We start from the raw sequence: 21,147 nt of genomic DNA, 5'->3' as shown, positions 1-21,147 counted from the left end.
CTCGCACACATTGACATGAACACACACTCACACACATTGACATGAACACACACTCGCACACATTGACATGAACACACACTCGCACGGTCATGTACACACACTCGCACACACTGACATGTTCACACACACACATGGACACGTATACTCACATGTGCGTGTGAGCACTTGCACGGGCAGACACGGACGCACACATGCACACACTGACATGTACACACTTGCACGTGCACACACACACACACGTGTGACACACAAACCTCCCCCTCGAGTTTTATTAAATAAGAACAATTGTAATGCCACTTGATGCCACCTTGCCCCCTCCCCTGCCAGAGTCCCTCCAGTTCAAACAGGTGCATTAAGAGGGAGGAGGGTTGGGGTTTTGGTAAATTGAGGCCTTTTCCTTCAGAGTATCCAGGCACAGCCGACAGCTCCAGCTTCCTGTAACAGAGAGGGGAAGGAATTGGGGAAAGGTGAGTACCGAGGCAGAGAGACGACACCATCATTTCAAAGGCAACTCTCCCGCTTTTCCTGGAGGCTGAGTAATCGGCACAGCCTCGGAGCCCCCACTGCCGAGGCTGGCAGCTGTGACCCCCCCCCCCCCCCCCAGGGTGGATACCGTCCCCTCTACACGGACAAGTCAGAGTCTCCGTGAGGCCAACTGAGCCAGGCCCTGAATTCCAAAAACACCCGGACTGTGGATGGTGGCGCGCTGTCAGAGTATTACTGCGCCCGGGAGGGAGGGATGGCTGTGCCAACCAGGCACCAGCTTCAACAGGGGCAGTGGGAAAGGATGATAGTGGAAGGGACAAACGAAGGACGGATGGGGCGGACGGCAATCAGGTAGGCTGCAATGCCTACCACAGTCGACCAGCCCAAAGGATTGCTCAGTCCAGTGTGAGGAACGGGCGACGGGGAAGCATCAGGGTCCACAGGAGGGGAGCGAAAGGCCAGAACCAGCCGGGTGTGGAAGGGCAGCTGGCAGCCCACCCCAGCAAAGACACCCAGATAACAGGAGGAGGCCATTCGGCCCGGCTACACCAGCCATCGTGGCCGATCCTCCGTCTCGTACACACCGTGAAGCTGGAGAGGGGCGAGGATCGTTTACACCTTACAGTGAGGAATAAAGAGGGTGCTCACCTTCCGGGGGCTCCGACATTGGCGGGGTAAGGCAGTACATGTGGTAGCCACGATCGCAGTCATCACAGAATAAGAGCTGATCCTAGAGGAACCAAGAACATCGATCGCACCATCAGCTGGGTAACACCGGGAATGGGAAAAACATCAGCTTCCAAACCCCCCCCCAGACATCCCTAAGTGTCTCACTCACAATGAAGGAGTTATTTTTGAAGTGAGGTCACTGTTGTGATGTGGGAAACGCCGCAGCCAACTTACACACAGCAAGATCCCACACACAGCAATGTGAGAATAACCCAGATCATCAGTTTTTACTGATGTTGGGCGAGGGATAGATATTGGCCCCTGGACACTGCTCAGGGCTTGCCCCACCAATAGAGGCCGTGCGATCTTTTACAATCATCCGAGGGGGCAAATGGGGCCACGGTTTAATGTCTCATCCTGAAAGGCAGTGCGGCACTCCCTCGGTACTGACCCTCTGACAGTGCGGCGCTCCCTCGGTACTGACCCTCTGACAGTGCGGCACTCCCTCAGTACTGACCCTCTGACAGTGCTGCACTCCCTCAGTACTGACCCTCTGACAGTGCGGCACTCCCTCAGTACTGACCCTCCAACAGCGCGGCACTCCCTCAGTACTGACCCTCTGACAGTGCAGCACTCCCTCAGTACTGACCCTCTGACACTGCGGCAATCCCTCAGTACTGACCCTCTGACAGTGCGGCACTCCCTCAGTACTGACCCTCTGACAGTGCAGAACTCCCTCAGTACTGACCCTCTGACAGTGCAGCACTCCCTCAGTACTGATCCTCTGGCAGTGCGGAGCTCCCTCAGTACTGACCCTCTGACAGTGCGGCACTCCCTCAGTACTGACCCTCTGACAGTGCGGCACTCCCTCAGTACTGACCCTCTGACAGTGCGGCACTCCCTCAGTACTGACCCTCTGACAGTGCGGCACTCCCTCAGTACTGACCCTCTGACAGTGCAGCACTCCCTCAGTACTGACCCTCTGACAGTGCGGCGCTCCCTCAGTACTGACCCTCTGACAGTGCGGCACTCCCTCAGTACTGACCCTCTGACAGTGCAGCACTCCCTCAGTACTGACCCTCTGACAGTGCGGCACTCCCTCAGTACTGACCCTCTGACAGTGCGGCACTCCCTCAGTACTGACCCTCTGACAGTGCGGCACTCCCTCAGTACTGACCCTCTGACAGTGCAGCGCTCTCTCAGTACTGACCCTCTGACAGTGCGGCACTCCCTCAGTACTGACCCTCTGACAATGCGGCGCTCCCTCAGTACTGACCCTCTGACAGTGCGGCACTCCCTCAGTACTGACCCTCTGACAGTGCAGCACTCCCTCAGTACTGACCCTCTGACAGTGCGGCACTCCCTCAGTACTGACCCTCTGACAGTGCGGCACTCCCTCAGCTCTGACAGAGACAGAATGCAGCAATTGTGGTTAAAGAGTGGCACATCGAACGTGCGGGTTGGGGAAAAAAAACACATTCCAAACAAGAATTGTGTAAATCAGGAAACAAGTGTACCAAATTGAAAACCGAAGAGAGGGAAAGGAGGCGCCTGATACAAAAAAGGGCGCTAAAAAACGGACTAGAGTCACCGTAGGATGACGAGCTGCTGTTGAACGTGCTGGCCACTGCTTGGCGCAACGAACCATTACTGGGTCATTCCTTTACCGGAACGGACAATTGGTGAAGGTGGAGTTGGGGCACTGGAGCAGCGGTTTCCTTGGTAACAGTTCGCCAAGAGAAATGGCGACATATCGCCGTAATACCCTCAGATATAAAAACGATACTGGGGAAGCGGTTCCGTTGAGGGACCGTGTCGATGGAAATCCGCAGTTAAGCGGGCAGGGCGTAGACTTGTCCCTACAGGCTGTTAGAGCTAACTACCCCAGCCCTGGCTGGAGAGAATTCAGCTGAACTGGGCCCGGATGGGTCTCACGTCGGGAGTCCGAAACGGGTCTACGGGAGATCTTTAAAGAGACGTGCCATCGGCTTCAATGAAGTTACTGTGAAAAGCCCCTAGTCGCCACATTCCGGCGCCTGTCCGGGGAGGCTGGTACGGGAATCGAACCGTGCTGCTGGCCTGCTTTAAAAGCCAGCGATTTAGCCGAGTGAGCTAAACCAGCCCCTGGACCCCCAATGGAGAGCTGGGAAGGATGAAAAGAGATTTCAGTCAAGCTAAGGATTAAGGACAAAAGCCAAACAAGATGCTGGACGGCTGGGTCAGTGCCCCACGCCATCAGGCCCAAGGTGGCAGCAGAATCAGAGAGGCTGGTCAAGACAGGGGTCCTCAAACCCGTGAATTTGAGTGATTGGGCTACACCTACAGTACCTGTGATGAAGAACGACGGTTCGGTGCACATATGAGGTGATTTTAAAGTCACCGTCAATCTGGTACTGTCCAGAGCAGGGTCGTCTGCCTTTAACTGAAGATTTATTTGCTGGGTTGTCTGGAGGCCAGCATTTCAATAAACGTGACCTTAGTCAAGCTGATTGTCAGATAAACGTAGATCCAGATTCACAACAATCTTTGACAATCGTGACACACAAAGGGCTATTCAGATATAAACGGCTTCCATCTGGCACCGTGACCTGCCCTGCATTGTTCCAACGTGCCATTAATCAAATTCTAAGAGAACTAGGAAGAGCCCAGTGCTACTTAGACAATATCTTAGTTACGGGGAAGAGTTATGGTGGGCACCATCGGAATCTAGATGCTACACTCCAGAGACTAGGAGATTCCGGACTACGAGCACGGAAGGATAAATGTGAATTCTTCAAATCTTCTCCTGAATACCTGGGACACGTCATAGATGCAAAGGGACAGCACAAATTACCGTCAAAAGTAAAATCCATAGCTGAGGTATCGGCCCCTCTAAACGTGAATCAACGTTGACCATTTTGGGGCTTATTAAACTATTATGGAAGGTTTGTTCCTAATCCAGCAATTATTCTCAAACCTTTACACAACGCGTTGGGAGGGGAAGGTGTCGGATAGCAATGAGGAATTGATGGGAGTGTGTGGTGGGGGACATTAAGCGTAAGTGGGAGGAGGAGCTGGGATGGGGAGGTGGGGGGCCCGAGATGTGGGCAGAGGCCCTGCGGAGGGCAAACGCGACCTCATCACGTGGCAATTAAGCCTCATCCAGTTTGAGGTGGTGCAGAGGGCAGATATGATGGTGGTGAGGATGAGTACGATATTGGAGGGGGTGGATGATTGGTGTGGGCGGTGTGGTGGGGGGGGTGGGGGGGGGCGTGGTACACGTCCACACATTCTGGGCCTGGTGAAAACTGGGGGATTCTGGTAGGGGTTCTCGGACGTGATGTCCGAGGGGCTGGGTGGGGAGGGTGGTCCCGAGGGCCATATTCGGGGTGGCGGAAGGTCCGGGAGAGGGGCGAGAGGGGCCGATGTTTTGGCCTTTGCCTCCCTGATAGCCCGGAGACGGATCTTACTGGAGCGGCGAAAGCGGGAGAGCGAGCTGGCGGAGTTCCCAAGGCTGGAGACGGTCAAGTTCGCTGTGAGGGGGCTGGCAGAGGGGTTCACCCGGAGGTGGGAGCCAGTTATCGATTTCTCCGAGGGGGATTGAGGGGTCAAGAGGGTTAAAATGGGGAAGGCGAGATGTGGTGGGGGGTAGGCGGGGTGTGGTTATTCATTGGGTGTTTTCTAAAAAAAAAGTTCATATAGGTTATGCCCGACCATTCAGAGAGCGAATGTTTTCCATTGTGGTAGAGGCACACTGGAAGGGGCCTGAAGCGGCCATTATGAAGACTACACCCTGGGACAGAGGAATAGAAAGACTGGGTGAGGTTTTTGCAAGATTCGGTTAGCCTGAACAAAATGCTGGTGACAATGAGCCACAGCTCCTTTAGCTAGCATTCATAAATGACCCCAAGGAGAATGGAATCGCCCATCAGCTCCCCATCACCCTGACTCAAATGGGCTGTCTGAAAAGGTTTGGTCGGGCAGTGAAAGGTCCATTGAAGGTAACTGGTGAAATGAAATGAAAAATGAAATGAAAATCGCTTATCGTCACGAGCAGGCTTCAATGAAGTTACTGTGAAAAGCCCCTAGTCGCCACATTCCGGCGCCTGTCCGGGGAGGCTGGTACGGGAATCGAACCGTGCTGCTGGCCTGCCTGGGTCTGCTTTAAAAGCCAGCGATTTAGCCCAGTGAGCTAAACCAGCCCCTGAGCAAGGATCATTATCTAAACGACAAAAGCCAATTCCTGATGATGCACAGGAATAGGACACATTCCACAACCCAAACTTCTCCAGCATTACGCACGGTAAAATGCCAGTCACGCACAGCGTTTGATTCGCTCAAGCCGCCTCAGACAAGAGAATTTGTTAAAGAGTAAACAGCAAAGTCGGGTTTTGCCACGTGAGAACAGGGATGAACGCCTTGTTTTTCAGAAAGGGAAGGGAGTATCGGTGAGGCACTAAAACCAAGTGGATACCTGTCATCGTCTCAGCACAGGGAACATAGAACATGACAGCGCAGTACAGGCCCTTCGGCCCTCGATGTTGGGCCGACCTGTGAAACCCCTCTAAAGCCCATCTACACTATTCCCTTATCGTCCACATGCCTATCCAATGACCATTTGAATGCGTTTAGTGTTGGCCAGTCCACTACTGTTGCAGGCAGGGCATTCCACGCCCTTACTACTCTCTGAGTAAAGAACCTACCTCTGACATCTGTCCTATATCTATCTCCCCTCAATTTAAAGCTATGTCCCCTCGTGCTGGACATCACCATCCGAGGAAAAAGGCTCTCACTGTCCACCCTATCTAATCCTCTGATCATCTTGTATGCCTCAATTAAGTCACTTCTTAACCTTCTTCTCTCTAACGAAAACAGCCTCAAGTCCCTCAGCCTTTCCTCATATGATCTTCCCTCCATACCAGGCAACATCCTGATAAATCTCCTTTGCACCCTTTCCAATGCTTCCACATCCTTCCTATAATGCGGCGACCAGAACTGCACGCAATACTCCAAATGCGGCCGCACCAGAGTTTTGTACAGCTGCAACATGACCTCATGGCTCCGAAACTCAATCCCTCTACCAATAAAAGCTAACACACCGTACGCCTTCTTAACAACCCTCTCAACCTGGGTGGCAACTTTCAGGGAATCTATGGACATGGACACCGAGATCTCTCTGCTCGTCCACACTACCAAGAATCTTACCATTCGCCCAGTACTCTGTCTTCCTGTTATTCCTTCCAAAGTGAATCACCTCACACTTTTAAGGCCCGGTCTCCTACACCGTTCAAACTCGGGATGATATCGTGTGGAGGAGACACACTGATCAACTTTTAGCAACGAGTTTACCAGAGACACTGTCAACCGAGAATCTGCAACAAACTGTGTCAAGTGAAGAGCTGGACATTCCTGAGACCCTGACAATACCGGAAACAACTGAGGAAGGTAGTGCCCCCAGCCGAGTCAGCCTCCAAACACAGCATCGACTCCGGTTCAGACAGCAATGGATGCTGCCCATTTTACACCAAAAACACCAGAGGTTGCAGTCAACACAGACGCACGAGGTTCGCCAGGAAAGCGACGCCCCCCCGAGACGCCCAACTTCTTCACTGTTGCGTTTATCAATTGTTCGCATTGTAAATTTGGATCGTTCACGTTACAGAATCGCAGAGTGCGGAAGGGAGGCTCTTCGGCCCATCGAGTCTGCACCTGACCTCCCCACCTACACCTGTGTTTCATTGCACGAACCTCTGATGTACATGGAGGGGGGAGAAGAAAGCGTTGTGTATTCGTGTGTGATCATAGCTGCAATCAGCTGATGAAGAGTCTGATCACGTGACGCCGTTAGCCGCCTGCAGTCTGTTGGGAAAACACCTTTCCAATAAAACCCTTGTTTGTACCTTCATGGTCTGCCAGCCTCGCCTTCAAAAATACCACAGTCAGCACAGTGTGCACTCTGGGGTGGGGTATTCAAACCCACAGGTGTAGGGCTCCAAGCCTGGGGGGGGGGGGCGGCCTGACATACCACAGCTGACACTGTACAACAGCAAGTATCATCAGGGAAGCTGTGCTGAACACTGATGGGTGATTCTGGGCTTGCTGAGGTTTTCCCTGCACCGTTTCAGGGGAGTGCGGGTTTACGACATTTTCTGCTCCCCTCCCCCCTCTACTTACATCATTCTCCGAGGTACCGCACAGGTTGCAGCATTTACACTCGATACACTGCCACCGGTAAGTCTTCACTGCAGCCATCATCACTGGCGTGAACTGGAGGCATGAAGGGTGTCCTAGAAACAGAACCGTTCAACTTAGCCCAATGTTCCACAATTCCAAATCGCGGCTTGCACAAACACACAGGACATTCTGCCCATCGTTCACCATCCTGCACCTGCAGACAGGTTAAACTGAGCGGAGTTAGGTCACACCTTGGCGTCATCCTGCAAAGCACCATGGGCCTCCATATATAATCCAAAGCGGCTAGTCACATGGTAGAGAGGGTACACAGAAGATTGACAAAGGTTATACTGGAACTGACTCGCTCCCACGGGGAGTGGGGAGAATGTGGGACTCACTCCCACGGGGAGTGGAGGGAATGTGGGACTCTCTCGCACGGGGCGTGGGGAGAATGTGGGACTCGCTCCCCACGGGGAGTGGGGAGAATGTGGGACTCGCTCCCACGGGGAGTGGGGAGAATGTGGGACTCACTCCCACGGGGAGTGGAGGGAATGTGGGACTCTCTCCCACGGGGAGTGGGGAGAATGTGGGACTCTCTCCCACGGGGAGTGGGGGAGAATGTGGGACTCGCTCCCACGGGGAGTGGGGAGAATGTGGGACTCTCTCCCACGGGGAGTGGGGGAGAATGTGGGACTCGCTCCCACGGGGAGTGGGGAGAATGTGGGACTCTCTCCCACGGGGAGTGGGGGAGAATGTGGGACTCGCTCCCACGGGGAGTGGGGAGAATGTGGGACTCTCTCCCACGGGGAGTGGGGAGAATGTGGGACTCTCTCCCACAGGGAGTGGGGGAGAATGTGGGACTCGCTCCCACGGGGAGTGGGGAGAATGTGGGACTCGCTCCCACGGGGAGTGTTGATACATTTAGGGGGGGGGGGGGAAAGCTGGATAAACAGTTGAGGGAGAGAGGAAGAGAAGGATATGGTGCTGGGGGGATATGAAGAGGGGGTGGGAAACGGCAGGTTTTCTTTACACAGAGGGTGGCGAGTGCCTGGAACGCGCTGCGAGGAAAGGCTGTGGAAGCAGATACATTAACGGCGTTCAAAAGGCATCTTGACAAACACATGGATAGGATGGGTATAGAGGGGTACGGCACAATGAGGTGCTGAGGGTTTTGGCCAAGGGTGGGATCATGACCAGTACAGGTTTGGAGGGCCGAAGGGCCTGTTCCTCTATTGCTCTTTGAGGCTTGCGTGGGACAGAAACACCAGCCGATGGGCCGAACGGCCCGTTTCGTCGCTGTACACGCCCGGTAATTGTGTGCAGGGTGTCACGTGGCGGGTTTGGCTTACCTGAGCGCCCACAGTCCGAACATGACACCAGTTCCTCAGACTGTCCTGTCTTCTTATTTAGTCTCGAATCGCCCAGGCAGAAATCACAGTAATTGTTGGGCAAGGCCAACCCATCCGGCCCCTTCTTGGCTAAAAATTCAAATCAGAATCCAACAAGAAAAAGTATGAGAACATTCCAGGAAGTGACATTAACACCGACTCTTGCCTGTATTCACACAGCGGCCGCCCCACTCGCTTCCTCCCTCAGCCCAGTGGGCACAGGGAGGGGTGGCAGAGCGGGGGTCAGGGGGAGGAGACGTCCTCCCCACCTGCGCTGTTACGATTATTTAAATACTTTCGATTGACAGCAACAGGGCCTTTCGGGGCTCCTTGAGATCGGGGTGGGATACGTCCACCTGCCAGACGGCAAAATCATTCTGCTGGCTCAACGCTGTCAAACGCCTTCCGTGTGCCCGCTCACTGCTGACCCAGCCGGGGCAGTAAAGGCAGCAACAGGCTTCGGGTCTGTTTGGCCGCACTCCCAGCGAGGCTGACCCAATCACAGCTGTGTCCACTCTCTCCCCCCCCCCTCCACCCACACAATAAGGCAAGTTATAGCGAGAGAGAGGATGATTCCAGACCTGCTTTCAATTTCCGGAAGTCGCCTGGAGGTCGCCCCACTGCAATGAAGAGAAGGGGACAGTGAGAAAAGAACATTCTGGAATTTCTCCTGTAAACCCACCTCCCCTCCGGGTCCCCCGGTTCAAACGGGACACGGGGTTGACTTTAGCCGAGGGATGCTTTGAGAAGTGATGCCCTCTGCTGCCCCATTTTCTCAGTGCGTGCCAGCAGGCTGCTCGGCTGCAGGGGGCATCAAAGTCTCGCTCTGGCTCCCCCCAAACACGCGCAATTTTCAGCAGGGTGTCACCAGACACTGAACAGGAATCCTGCCCCGATTCATCCCCCACCACCTCCAGGGTTCCCCACAAACGGCACTGAGGCCGACTGTCCCCTCCCTACCTGTCCTGGTGGTGAGATACGTCAGCACAGAACGATCCCAGGGACCGCCAGGTCCGTAGAGCTGACAGCCTGCAGCTGGAATGTTAATCTCCTGATCACTGAGGAAGGAATTCAATGCCAGAAATCAATATGGAACAAGGAAAGGTAGGGCAGCACAGTGGTCAGCACTGCTGCATCATGGCGCGAGGACCCGGGTTAGCACTGCTGCCTCACAGTGCCAGGGACCCGGGTTAACACTGCTGTCTCACAGTGCCAGGGACCCGGGTTAACACTGCTGTCTCACAGTGCCAGGGACCCGGGTTAACACTGCTGTCTCACAGTGCCAGGGACCCGGGTTAACACTGCTGCCTCACAGTGCCAGGGACCCGGGTTAACACTGCTGTCTCACAGTGCCAGGGACCCGGGTTAACACTGCTGTCTCACAGTGCCAGGGACCTGGGTTAACACTGCTGTCTCACAGTGCCAGGGACCCGGGTTAACACTGCTGTCTCAGTGCCAGGGACCCGGGTTAACACTGCTGCCTCACAGTGCCAGGGACCCAGGTTAACTCTGCTGTCTCACAGTGCCAGAGACCAGGGTTAACACTGCTGCCTCACAGTGCCAGGGACCCGGGTTAACACTGCTGTCTCACAGTGCCAGGGACCCGGGTTAACACTGCTGTCTCACAGTGCCAGGGACCCCGTTAACACTGCTGTCTCACAGTGCCAGGGACCCGGGTTAACACTGCTGTCTCACAGTGCCAGGGACCCGGGTTAACACTGCTGTCTCACAGTGCCAGGGATCCGGGTTAACACTGCTGTCTCACAGTGCCAGGGACCCGGGTTAACACAGCTGTCTCACAGTGCCAGGGACCCGGGTTAACACTGCTGTCTCACAGTGCCAGGGACCCGGGTTAACACCACTGCCTCACAGTGCCAGGGACACGGGTTGACACTGCTGTCTCATAGTGCCAGGGACCCGGGTTAACACTGCTGTCTCATAGTGCCAGGGACCCGGGTTAACACTGCTGTCTCACAGTGCCCGGGACCTGAGTTAACACAGCTGTCTCACAGTGCCAGTGACCCGGGTTAACCCCAGCTGTCTCACAGTGCCAGGGACCTGGGTTAACCCCAGCTGTCTCACAGTGCCAGGGACCTGGGTTAACACTGCTGTCTCACAGTGCCAGGGACCCGGGTTAACACTGCTGTCTCAGTGCTTGGGACCCGGGTTAACACTGCTGTCTCACAGTGCCAGGGACCCGGGTTAACACTGCTGTCTCACAGTGCCAGGGACCCGGGTTAACACTGCTGTCTCACAGTGCCAGGGACCCAGGTTAACACTGCTGTCTCACAGAGCCAGGGACCCGGGTTAACACTGCTGTCTCACAGTGCCAGGGACCCAGGTTAACACTGCTGTCTCACAGTGCCAGGGACCCGGGTTAACACTGCTTTCTCACAGTGCCATGGACCCGGGTTAACACTGCTGTCTCACAGTGCCAGGGACCCGGGTTAACACTGCTGTCTCACAGAGCCAGGGACCCGGGTTAACACTGCTGTCTCACAGTGCCAGGGACCCGGGTTAACACTGCTGTCTCACAGTGCCAGGTACCCGGGCTAACACTGCTGTCTCACAGTGTCAGGGACCCGGGTTAGCACTGCTGTCTCACAGTGCCAGGTACCCGGGTTAACACTGCTGCCTCACAGTGCCAGGGACCCGGGTTAACACTGCTGCCTCACAGTGCCAGGGACCCGGGTTAGCACTGCTGTCTCACAGAGCCAGGAACCCGGGTTAGCACTGCTGTCTCACAGTGCCAGGGACCCGGGTTAACACTGCTGCCTCACAGTGTCAGGGACCCGGGTTAACACTGCTGTCTCACAGTGCCTTAGACCCGGGTTAGCACTGCTGTCTCACAGTGCCAGGGACCCGGGTTAACACTGCTGTCTCACAGTGCCAGGGACCCGGGTTAACACTGCTGTCTCACAGAGCCAGGGACCCGGGTTAACACTGCTGCCTCACAGTGCCAGGGACCCGGGTTAACACTGCTGCCTCACAGTGCCAGGGACCCGGGTTAACACTGCTGTATCACAGAGCCAGGGACCCGGGTTAACACTGCTGTCTCACAGTGCCAGGGACCCAGGTTAACACTGCTGTCTCTCAGTGCCAGGGACCCGGGTTAACACTGCTGTCTCACAGAGCCAGGGACCCGGGTTAGCACTGCTGTCTCACAGTGCCAGGGACCCGGGTTAACACTGCTGTCTCACAGTGCCAGGGACCTGGCTTCAATTCCGGCCTTGGGTCACTGTCTATGTGGAGTCTGCACATTGTCCCCGTGTCTGCGTGGGTTTCCTTCGGGTGCTCTGGTTTCATCCCACAGTCCAAAGTGAAGGATAGGTAGATTGGCCACAATCAATGCGCGCGGTTACAGGGACTGGGTGGGGCTGTGGGCCTTGGTAGGGTGCTCTTTCAGAGGGTCGGGCAGACTCGAATGGCCTGGCCTCCTTCTGCACTGCAGGAATTCTGTGATCAGGAGGCCATTCAGCCCCCTCCACAAGCCTGTTACACAGGGACAGGAGGAGGCCCATTCAGCCCCCTCCTCGTGCTTGTTACACAGGAACAGGAGGAGCCCATTCAGCCCCCTCCTCGAGCCTGTTACACAGGGACAGGAGGGTCCCATTCAGCCCCCTCCTCGAGCCTGTTACACAGGAACAGGAGGAGGCCCATTCAGCCCCCTCCACAAGCCTGTTACACAGGAACAGGAGGCCCATTCAGCCCCCTCCCTGTTACACCGGAACAGGAGGAAGCCCATTCAGCCCCCTCCTCTAGCCTGTTACACAGGAACAGGAGGAGGCCCATCCTGCCCCCTCCTCCTCGAGCCTCACACAGGAACAGGAGGAGCCCATTCAGCCCCTCCTCGTGCCTGTTACACAGGAACAGGAGGAGGCCCATTCTGCCCCCTCCTCTAGCCTGTTACACAGGAACAGGAGGAGGCCCATTCAGCTTTTCCTGGAGCCTGTTACACAGGAACAGGAGGAGGCCCATTCAGCCCCCTCCTCGAGCCTGTTACACAGGAACAGGAGGAGGCCCATTCAGCCCCCTCCTCGAGCCTGTTACACAGGAACAGGAGGAGGCCCAATCTGCCCCCTCCTCCTTGAGCCTCACACAGGAACAGGAGGAGCCCATTCAGCCCTCCTCGTGCCTGTTACACAGGAACAGGAGGAGGCCCATTCAGCCCCTCTAGCCTGTTACACAGGAACAGGAGGCGGCCCATTCAGCCCCCTCCTCTAGCCTGTTACACAGGAACAGGAGGAGGCCCATTCAGCTTTTCCTGGAGCCTGTTACACAGGAACAGGAGGAGGCCCATTCAGCCCCCTCCTCGAGCCTGTTACACAGGAACAGGAGGAGGCCCATTCAGCCCCCTCCTCGAGCCTGTTACACAGGAACAGGAGGAGGCCCAATCTGCCCCCTCCTCCTTGAGCCTCACACAGGAACAGGAGGAGCCCATTCAGCCCCTCCTCGTGCCTGTTACACAGGAACAGGAGGAGGCCCATTCAGCCCCCTCCTCGTGCCTGTTATACAGGAACAGGAGGAGCCCATTCAGGCCCCTCCCTGCTACACAGGAACAGGAGGAGGCCCATTCAGCCCCTCCTCTAGCCTGTTACACAGGAACAGGAGGAGGCCCATTCTGCCCCCTCCTCCTCGAGCCTCACACAGGAACAGGAGGAGGCCATTCAGCCCCTCCTCGTGCCTGTTACACAGGAACAGGAGGAGGCCCATTCAGCTTTTCCTGGAGCCTGTCACACAGGAACAGGGGGAGGCCCATTCAGCCCCCTCCTCGAGCCTGTCACACAGGAACAGGAGGACGCCCATTCAGCCCCCTTCTCGAGTCTGTTCAACATTATAAACTGATTAACCGCACAATCTTCCAAAGACAACTTACATTCTAACCACCGCGCCTTAGTGAAGGCTGTCAATTTGCCTTTGATCGCTACCAGGATCAAGCTGGTTTGATTGTAATTCCTTCAATGGAGCAGCCCAATCAAACGCGCTGCCCGAGGCTCGCTCTGGCCGAGGCTGGTGTAAGGATCCTCCTGTTAATCCCTGTCTGTCCCTTGTTTTCCGTATTCAATTTCTGTCATTCCGCTATTTCAATTTTTGTCCGTGGGGAAATATTCGCCTATAACTTTAAGATGGACTTCACCTTTAAGTTGAAAACAGGAAACTCCAGCCATTTGGTCCGACATCAGTGGTGACCACATCTTGATGGACTTGGCTGGCGGCCATCGGACTGTTTCAGATTGCTGTGCCTTAATCAATGGATAGTGTTGATTGCTCAGGTTATTTTCTGGAATGTTCCTCCCTCTGTGAGACCGTGTTTCCAGCTTTAGTTTTATTTTGGTATCAAGAGCCTCACGGTAGCATGGTGGTTAGCATCAATGCTTCACAGCTCCAGGGTCCCAGGTTCGATTCCCGGCTGGGTCACTGTCTGTGTGGAGTCTGCACGTCCTCCCTGTGTGTGCGTGGGTTTCCTCCGGGTGCTCCGGTTTCCTCCCACAGTCCAAAGATGTGCGGGTTAGGTGGATTGGCCATGCTAAATTGCCCGTAGTGTAAGGTTAATGGGGGGATTGTTGGGTTACGGGTATATGGGTTACGTGGGTTTAAGTAGGGTGATCATTGCTCGGCACAACATCGAGGGCCGAAGGGCCTGTTCTGTGCTGTACTGTTCTAAATTCTAAAAGAGCTGAAGGGTTTCTCTCTCCCAGAAAGGGTGAACCTCTCCCAGACACCCAGTTGGAGACTTTGTTTTCTCCTCAGTAAAGCTGGAGGACATTCGAGTGAGGCGGGAAACCAAGGAGGCGGGAAAACCCAGGTGGAGAACTGGGCTCGAGGGAGGAGACACAGAAAATCTGAAGGAAATCCAGACCAAGTCGCCGGCTGAAAACAGGGTCAGCGGTTTAAAAGCTCTTTAAAGTCTCGCGTGGGCAACTCTGTTCTTGCTTCAGAAAGGCTGTTGGTCGTTCTGGATGGAAACAAATGAAAATGACCCAGGCCTGAGGCTGTGACAGAATCCTACAGATGGGAGTTCTGACTGAACACTCCCGCCAGAAAATCCTTGTCAGCGATCCAACCGGTGGTTCCATGGAGGGCGCTGCCACAACTTTGACATCCGAAGCCAGGAAACACATCTTCCATTTCACATTGATCCTCTTATTATTGTAACCCCCCCCCCCCTCCTCTGTGTGTGTCTGGGTAGATGGTGGGGCGGTGAAAGGGCGGGGCGGTTAGTAGATTAACTATTAATTTGCGCATGTCTTATCTCTATTTCTGTTATAAATGAAGTTATTGTGTTTCTCTTACAAATCTGGTGCCTGTCGGTCATTGGAGCAATGAAGGGCTAATTGACTGGTGTTGGGACTCCGGGGTCTATGGGGCTGGAATTGACAGGGCAGCACGGTAGCATGGTGGTTAGCATAAATGCTTCACAGCTCCAGGGTCCCAGGTTCGATTCCCGGCTGGGTCACTGTCTGTGTGGAGTCTGCACGTTCTCCCCCTGTGTGCGTGGGTTTCCTCCGGGTGCTCCGATTTCCTCCCACAGTCCAAAGATGTGCGGGTTAGGTGGATTGGCCATGCTAAATTGCCCGTAGTGTCCTAAAAAGTAAGGTTAAGGGGGGGGTTGTTGGGTTACGGGTATAGGGTGGATACGTGGGTTTGAGTCGAGTGATCATTGCTCGGCACAACATCGAGGGCCGAAGGGCCTGTTCTGTGCTGTACTGTTCTATGACTGTGCGCTCGCCCAGCGTTTCGTAACTCCGGGTGATGTCCGAGGCTGACGCTGCCTGGTTCCCACGCTGCCCGAGGCTCACGCTGCCTCGCCGGGAATGAGCTGGTGGGCCCCACAACCCCTATGCCAGCCGGGCAGGCAGATGGAAGACTCACACCTGCCCAGCGCCCCCTGTTCGTTGCACAGGATCGGGAGGTCAAACCTCAACACTGAGGGTTTCAAAGAAATCCTTCAATTTCTGCAAACACTTCATCGGCCAGCAGGCGGAATCACAACATAAGACAGCCCAAGAGGAGGCCATTCAGCCATCGTCCCTGTGCTTTGAATATCTTACCCAATCAGTCCCACTCCCGCAGCCCTGCAAGTTCATTCTTCGAGTATTTCACCAATTCCCCCCCTCTGCAAGTTACCGCTAAACACATTCCTGCTGCCCTCTGAGGGAGCACGTACCAGCCACTGTGAACTCAAGGACCAATTGATTGACAGCAATGTTAAACATGCACCCGACTTCCCCCATCGCGCCCCCCCTCCCCACCATAATAAATAGAAAGAATACAGTCACGCACACTTACGTTCCTCCCTTCGGTGGGACAGGGGGATCTGCGGCTCCAGGTCCTTCTCATCGTCGCCCTCCTCGTCCGCCAGGTGGGAATGGGCGTAGTGATAGCTGAGCCCCGGCCGGTTCTTGTAGCGTTTACCACAGACTGTCAGGAGGAGAGAGGAAAGACAGAACAATTCACCAACCAGGCCACAGCCGCGGAAACAAGACGACTATACACAAGGTGCCCAAAACACAACCAGAGATGGGAGGGTGCGTACAGCGTCACTCTGGAGCATACAAACCCAGATTCACCAGAGCTGGGAGGCTGCTCACAGCGTCAGCTTCCTCCCTGAAATCAATCAACAATATGCACCTTGAGCGCTCTCTGTCAGAGCGAGTCCCAAATTCCCCCCACTCCCCGTGGGAGCGAGTCCCAAATTCCCCCCACTCCCCGTGGGAGCGAGTCCCACATTCTCCCCCACTCCCCGTGGGAGCGAGTCCCACATTCTCCCCCACTCCCTGTGGGAGCGAATCCCACATTCTCCCCACTCCCTGTGAGAGCGAGTCCCACATTCTCCCTACTCCCCGTGGGAGCGAATCCCACATTCTCCCCCACTCCCCGTGGGAGCGAGTCCCACATTCTCCCCCACTCCCTGTGGGAGCGAGTCCCTCATTCTCCCACTCCCCGTGGGAGCGAGTCCCACATTCTCCCCCACTCCCTGTGGGAGCGAGTCCCACATTCCCCACCCCACTCCCCATGGGAGCGAGTCCCACATTCTCCCCACTCCCCGTGGGAGCGAGTCCCACATTCTCCCCCACTCCCTGTGGGAGCGAGTCCCACATTCTCCCCCACTCCCCGTGGGAGCGAGTCCTACATTCTCCCCACTCCCCGTGGGAAGCGAGTCCCAAATTCCCCCCACTCCCCGTGGGAGCGAGTCCCACATTCTCCCCCACTCCCCGTGGGAGCGAGTCCCACATTCTCCCCCACTCCCCGTGGGAGCGAGTCCCACATTCTCCCCCACTCCCCGTGGGAGCGAGTCCCACATTCTCCCCACTCCCCGTGGGAGTTAGTCCCACATTCTCCCCACTCCCCGTGGGAGCGAGTCCCACATTCTCCCCCACTCCCCGTGGGAGCCAGTCCCACATTCTCCCCCACTCCCCGTGGGAGCCAGTCCCACATTCTCCCCCACTCCCCGTGGGAGCGAGTCCCACATTCTCCCCCCCTCCCCGTGGGAGCCAGTCCCACATTCTCCCCCACTCCCCGTGAGGATCGAGTCCCACATTCTCCCCACTCCCCGTGGGAGCGAGTCCCACATTCTCCCCCACTCCCCGTGGGAGCGGGTCCCACATTCTTCCCACTCCCCGTGGGGAGCGAGTCCCACATTCTCCCCACTCCCCGTGGGAGCGAGTCCCACATTCTCCCCACTCCCCGTGGGAGCGAGTCCCACATTCTCCCCCACTCAACGTGGGAGCGAGTCCCACATTCTCCCCCACTCCCCGTGGGAGCGAGTCCCACATTCTCCCCACTCCCCGTGGGAGCGAATCCCACATTCTCCCCACTCCCCGTGGGAGCCAGTCCCACATTCTCCCCACTCCCCGTGGGAGCGAGTCCCACATTCTCCCCACTCCCCGCGGGAGCGACACCCGCATTCTCCCCCACTCCCCGTGGCAGCGAGTCCCACATTCTCCCCACTCCCCGTGGGAGCGAGTCCCACATTCTCCCCACTCCCCGTGGGGAGCGAGTCCCACATTCTCCCCACTCCCCGCGGGAGCGAATCCCGCATTCTCCCCCACTCCCCGTGGCAGCGAGTCCCACATTCTCCCCCACTCCCCGTGGGAGCAAGACCCACATTCTCCCCCATTCCCCATGGGAGCGAGTCCCACATTCTCCCTGTGGAGCGAGTCCCACATTCTCCCCACTCCCCAGGGGAGCGAGTCCCACATTCTCCCGAGACCCACATTCTCCCCATTCACACCTCCCAAAGTCGATGTGGATCAGCTGTGTGTCACTGTGGGCCCGTGCAGGGGCTGAGGAGAAGCTGCAATCTGGGTCACACAGGCCAAGGACTCCACAAGCTCCCAGGAGCCCACAATAAACACAAAGCTATACTAGCTAAGGGTCGGAGCAGAGAAAGAACGGTGCCTCCTCTACTCTGCTGCACAACATCAACGACAACCAGCATTCAGATCACAGCAGGCAGGTGGAAAAATGAGCAATGCGTTAAACATTGTCAGAGGGTCAGTACTGAGGGAGTGTCGCACTGTCAGAGGGTCAGTACTGAGGGAGTGCTGCACTGTCAGAGGATCAGTACTGAGGGAGTGCTGCACTGTCAGAGGGTCAGTACTGAGGGAGTGCCGCACTGTCAGAGGGTCAGTACTGAGGGAGTGCTGCACTGTCAGAGGGTCAGTGCTGAGGGAGTGCCGCACTGTCAGAGGGTCAGTACTGAGGGAGCGCCGCACTGTCAGAGGGTCAGTACTGAGGGAGTGCCGCACTGTCAGAGGGTCAGTACTGAGGGAGTGCCGCACTGTCAGAGGGTCAGTACTGAGGGAGTGCCGCACTGTCAGAGGGTCAGTACTGAGGGAGTGCTGCACTGGGAGGGTCAGTACTGAGGGAGCGCCACACTGTCAGAGGGTCAGTACTGGGGGAGTGCCGCACTGTCAGAGGGTCAGTACTGAGGGAGTGCCGCACAGTCAGAGGGTCAGTACTGAGGGAGTGCCGCACTGTCAGAGGGTCAGTACTGAGGGAGTGCTGCACTGTCAGAGGGTCAGTACTGAGGGAGTGCCGCACTGTCAGAGGGTCAGTACTGAGGGAGTGCTGCACTGTCAGAGGATCAGTACTGAGGGAGTGCCGCACTGTCAGAGGGTCAGTACTGAGGGAGTGCCGCACTGTCAGAGGGTCAGTACTGAGGGAGTGCTGCACTGGGAGGGTCAGTACTGAGGGAGCGCCACACTGTCAGAGCGTCAGTACTGGGGGAGTGCTGCACTGTCAGAGGGTCAGTACTGAGGGAGCGCTGCACTGTCAGAGGGTCAGTACTGAGGGAGTGCCGCACAGTCAGAGGGTCAGTACTGAGGGAGTGCCGCACTGTCAGAGGGTCAGTACTGAGGGAGTGCCGCACTGTCAGAGGGTCAGTACTGAGGGAGTGCCGCACTGTCAGAGGGTCAGTACTGAGGGAGTGCCACAGTGTCAGTGGGTCAGTACTGAGGGAGTGCCGCACTGTCAGAGGGTCAGGACTGAGGGAGTGCCGCACTGTCAGAGGGTCAGTACTGAGGGAGTGCCGCACTGTCAGAGGGTCAGTACTGAGGGAGTCCCGCACTGTCAGAGGGTCAGTACTGAGGGAATGATGCACTGTCCGAGGGTGAGTGGTGAGGGAGTGCCGCACTGTCAGAGGGTCAGTACTGAGGGAGCACCGCACTGTCAGAGGGTCAGTACTGAGGGAGCGCCGCACTGTCAGAGGGTCAGTACTGAGGGAGTGCCGCACTGTCAGAGGGTCAGTACTGAGGGAGTGCTGCACTGTCAGGGGGTCAGTACTGAGGGAGCGCCGCACTTTCAGAGGGTCAGTACTGAGGGAGTGCTGCACTGTCAGAGGGTCAGTACTGAGGGAGTGCCGCACTGTCAGAGGGTCAGTACTGAGGGAGTGCCGCACTGTCAGAGGGGTCAGTACTGAGGGAGTGCCGCACTGTCAGAGGGTCAGTACTGAGGGAGTGCTGGACTGTCAGAGGGTCAGTACTGAGGGAGTGCGCACTGTCAGGGGTCAGTACTGAGGGAGTGCTGCACTGTCAGAGGGTCAGTACTGAGGGAGTGCTGCACTGTCAGAGGGTCAGTACTGAGGGAGTGCCACACTGTCAGAGGGTCAGTACTGAGGGAGTGCCGCACTGTCAGAGGGTCAGTACTGAGGGAATGCCGCACTGTCAGAGGGTCAGTACTGAGGGAGTGCTGCACTGTTAGAGGGTCAGTACTGAGGGAGCGCCGCACTGTCTGAGGGTCAGTACTGAGGGAGTGCTGCCCTGTCAGAGGGTCAGTACTGAGGGAGTGCCGCACTGTCAGAGTGTCAGTACTGAGGGAGTGCCGCACTGTCAGAGGGTCAGTACTGAGGGAGTGCCGCACTGTCAGAGGGTCAGTACTGAGGGAGTGCCGCACTGTCAGAGGGTCAGTACTGAGGGAGTGCTGGACTGTCAGAGGGTCAGTACTGAGGGAGTGCGCCCTGTCAGAGGGTCAGTACTGAGGGGGAGCCGCACTGTCAGAGGGTCAGTACTGAGGGAGTGCCGCACTGTCAGAGGGTCAGTACTGAGGGAGTGCCGCACTGTCAGAGGGTCAGTACTGAGGGAGTGCCGCACTGTCAGAGGGTCAGTACTGAGGGAGTGCTGGACTGTCAGAGGGTCAGTACTGAGGGAGTGCGCCCTGTCAGAGGGTCAGTACTGAGGGAGTGCTGCACTGTCAGAGGGTCAGTACTGAGTGGGTGCCGCACTGTCAGAGGGTCAGTACTGAGGGAGTGCCGCACTGTCAAGAGGGTCAGTACTGAGGAAGTGCCGCACTGTCAGAGGGTCAGTACTGAGGGAGTGCCGCACTGTCAGAGGGTCAGTGCTGAGGGAGTGCTGCACTGTCAGAGGGTCAGTACTGAGGGAGTGCTGCACTGTCAGAGGGTCAGTACTGAGGGAGTGCCGCACTGTCAGAGGGTCAGTACTGAGGGAGTGCTGCACTGTCAGAGGGTCAGTACTGAGGGAGTGCCGCACTGTCAGAGGGTCAGTACTGAGGGAGTGCCGCACTGTCAGAGGGTCAGTACTGAGGGAGTGCCGCACTGTCAGAGGGTCAGTACTGAGGGAATGCCGCACTGTCAGAGGGTCAGTACTGAGGGAGTGCCGCACTGTCAGAGGGTCAGTACTGAGGGAGTGCTGCACTGTCAAGAGGGTCATTACTGAGGGAGTGCCGCACTGTCAGAGGGTCAGTACTGAGGGAGTGCCGCACTGTCAGAGGGTCAGTACTGAGGGAGCGCTGCACTGTCAGAGGGTCAGTACTGAGGGAGTGCTGCACTGTCAGAGGGTCAGTACTGAGGGAGTGCCGCACTGTCAGAGGGTCTGTACTGAGGGAGTGTTGCACTGTCAGAGGGTCAGTACTGAGGGAGTGCCGCACTGTCAGAGGGTCAGTACTGAGGGAGTGCCGCACTGTCAGAGTGTCAGTGCTGAGGGAGTGCCGC

At 56.5% G+C, this 21,147-nt stretch overlaps 1 protein-coding gene across 1 annotated transcript; it reads right to left on the bottom strand.

The window, feature by feature from the left end:
- Window positions 1–352: 352 nt before the first annotated feature.
- LOC119958810 (zinc finger protein ubi-d4-like) lies at window positions 353–18,122 on the bottom strand. The gene is made up of 7 exons (XM_038787310.1): window positions 18,108–18,122; window positions 15,987–16,185; window positions 9,278–9,316; window positions 8,658–8,786; window positions 7,309–7,421; window positions 1,135–1,216; window positions 353–435 (listed from the first exon to the last, which is right to left on the bottom strand). The coding sequence occupies exons 1-7, from the start codon at window positions 18,120–18,122 to the stop codon at window positions 353–355; spliced, it is 660 nt and encodes a 219-aa protein (XP_038643238.1).
- Window positions 18,123–21,147: the final 3,025 nt, after the last annotated feature.

This window comes from Scyliorhinus canicula, chromosome 31 (assembly GCF_902713615.1).
Source record: "Scyliorhinus canicula chromosome 31, sScyCan1.1, whole genome shotgun sequence".
Lineage (NCBI taxonomy): Eukaryota > Metazoa > Chordata > Chondrichthyes > Carcharhiniformes > Scyliorhinidae > Scyliorhinus > Scyliorhinus canicula.
This window is presented reverse-complemented; position numbering and strand designations above follow the sequence as displayed.

Bases quoted from the DNA above. Each gene is read 5' to 3' on its own strand.
- LOC119958810 (XM_038787310.1), bottom strand. The intron at 8,787-9,277 runs GTCTGGAATCAT...TTGAATTTTTAG, and splicing joins CTTCCGGAAATTGAAAGCAG to CCAAGAAGGGGCCGGATGGG. The intron at 1,217-7,308 runs GTAAGTAGAGGG...TGGTTCCTCTAG, and splicing joins GCGGTACCTCGGAGAATGAT to GATCAGCTCTTATTCTGTGA.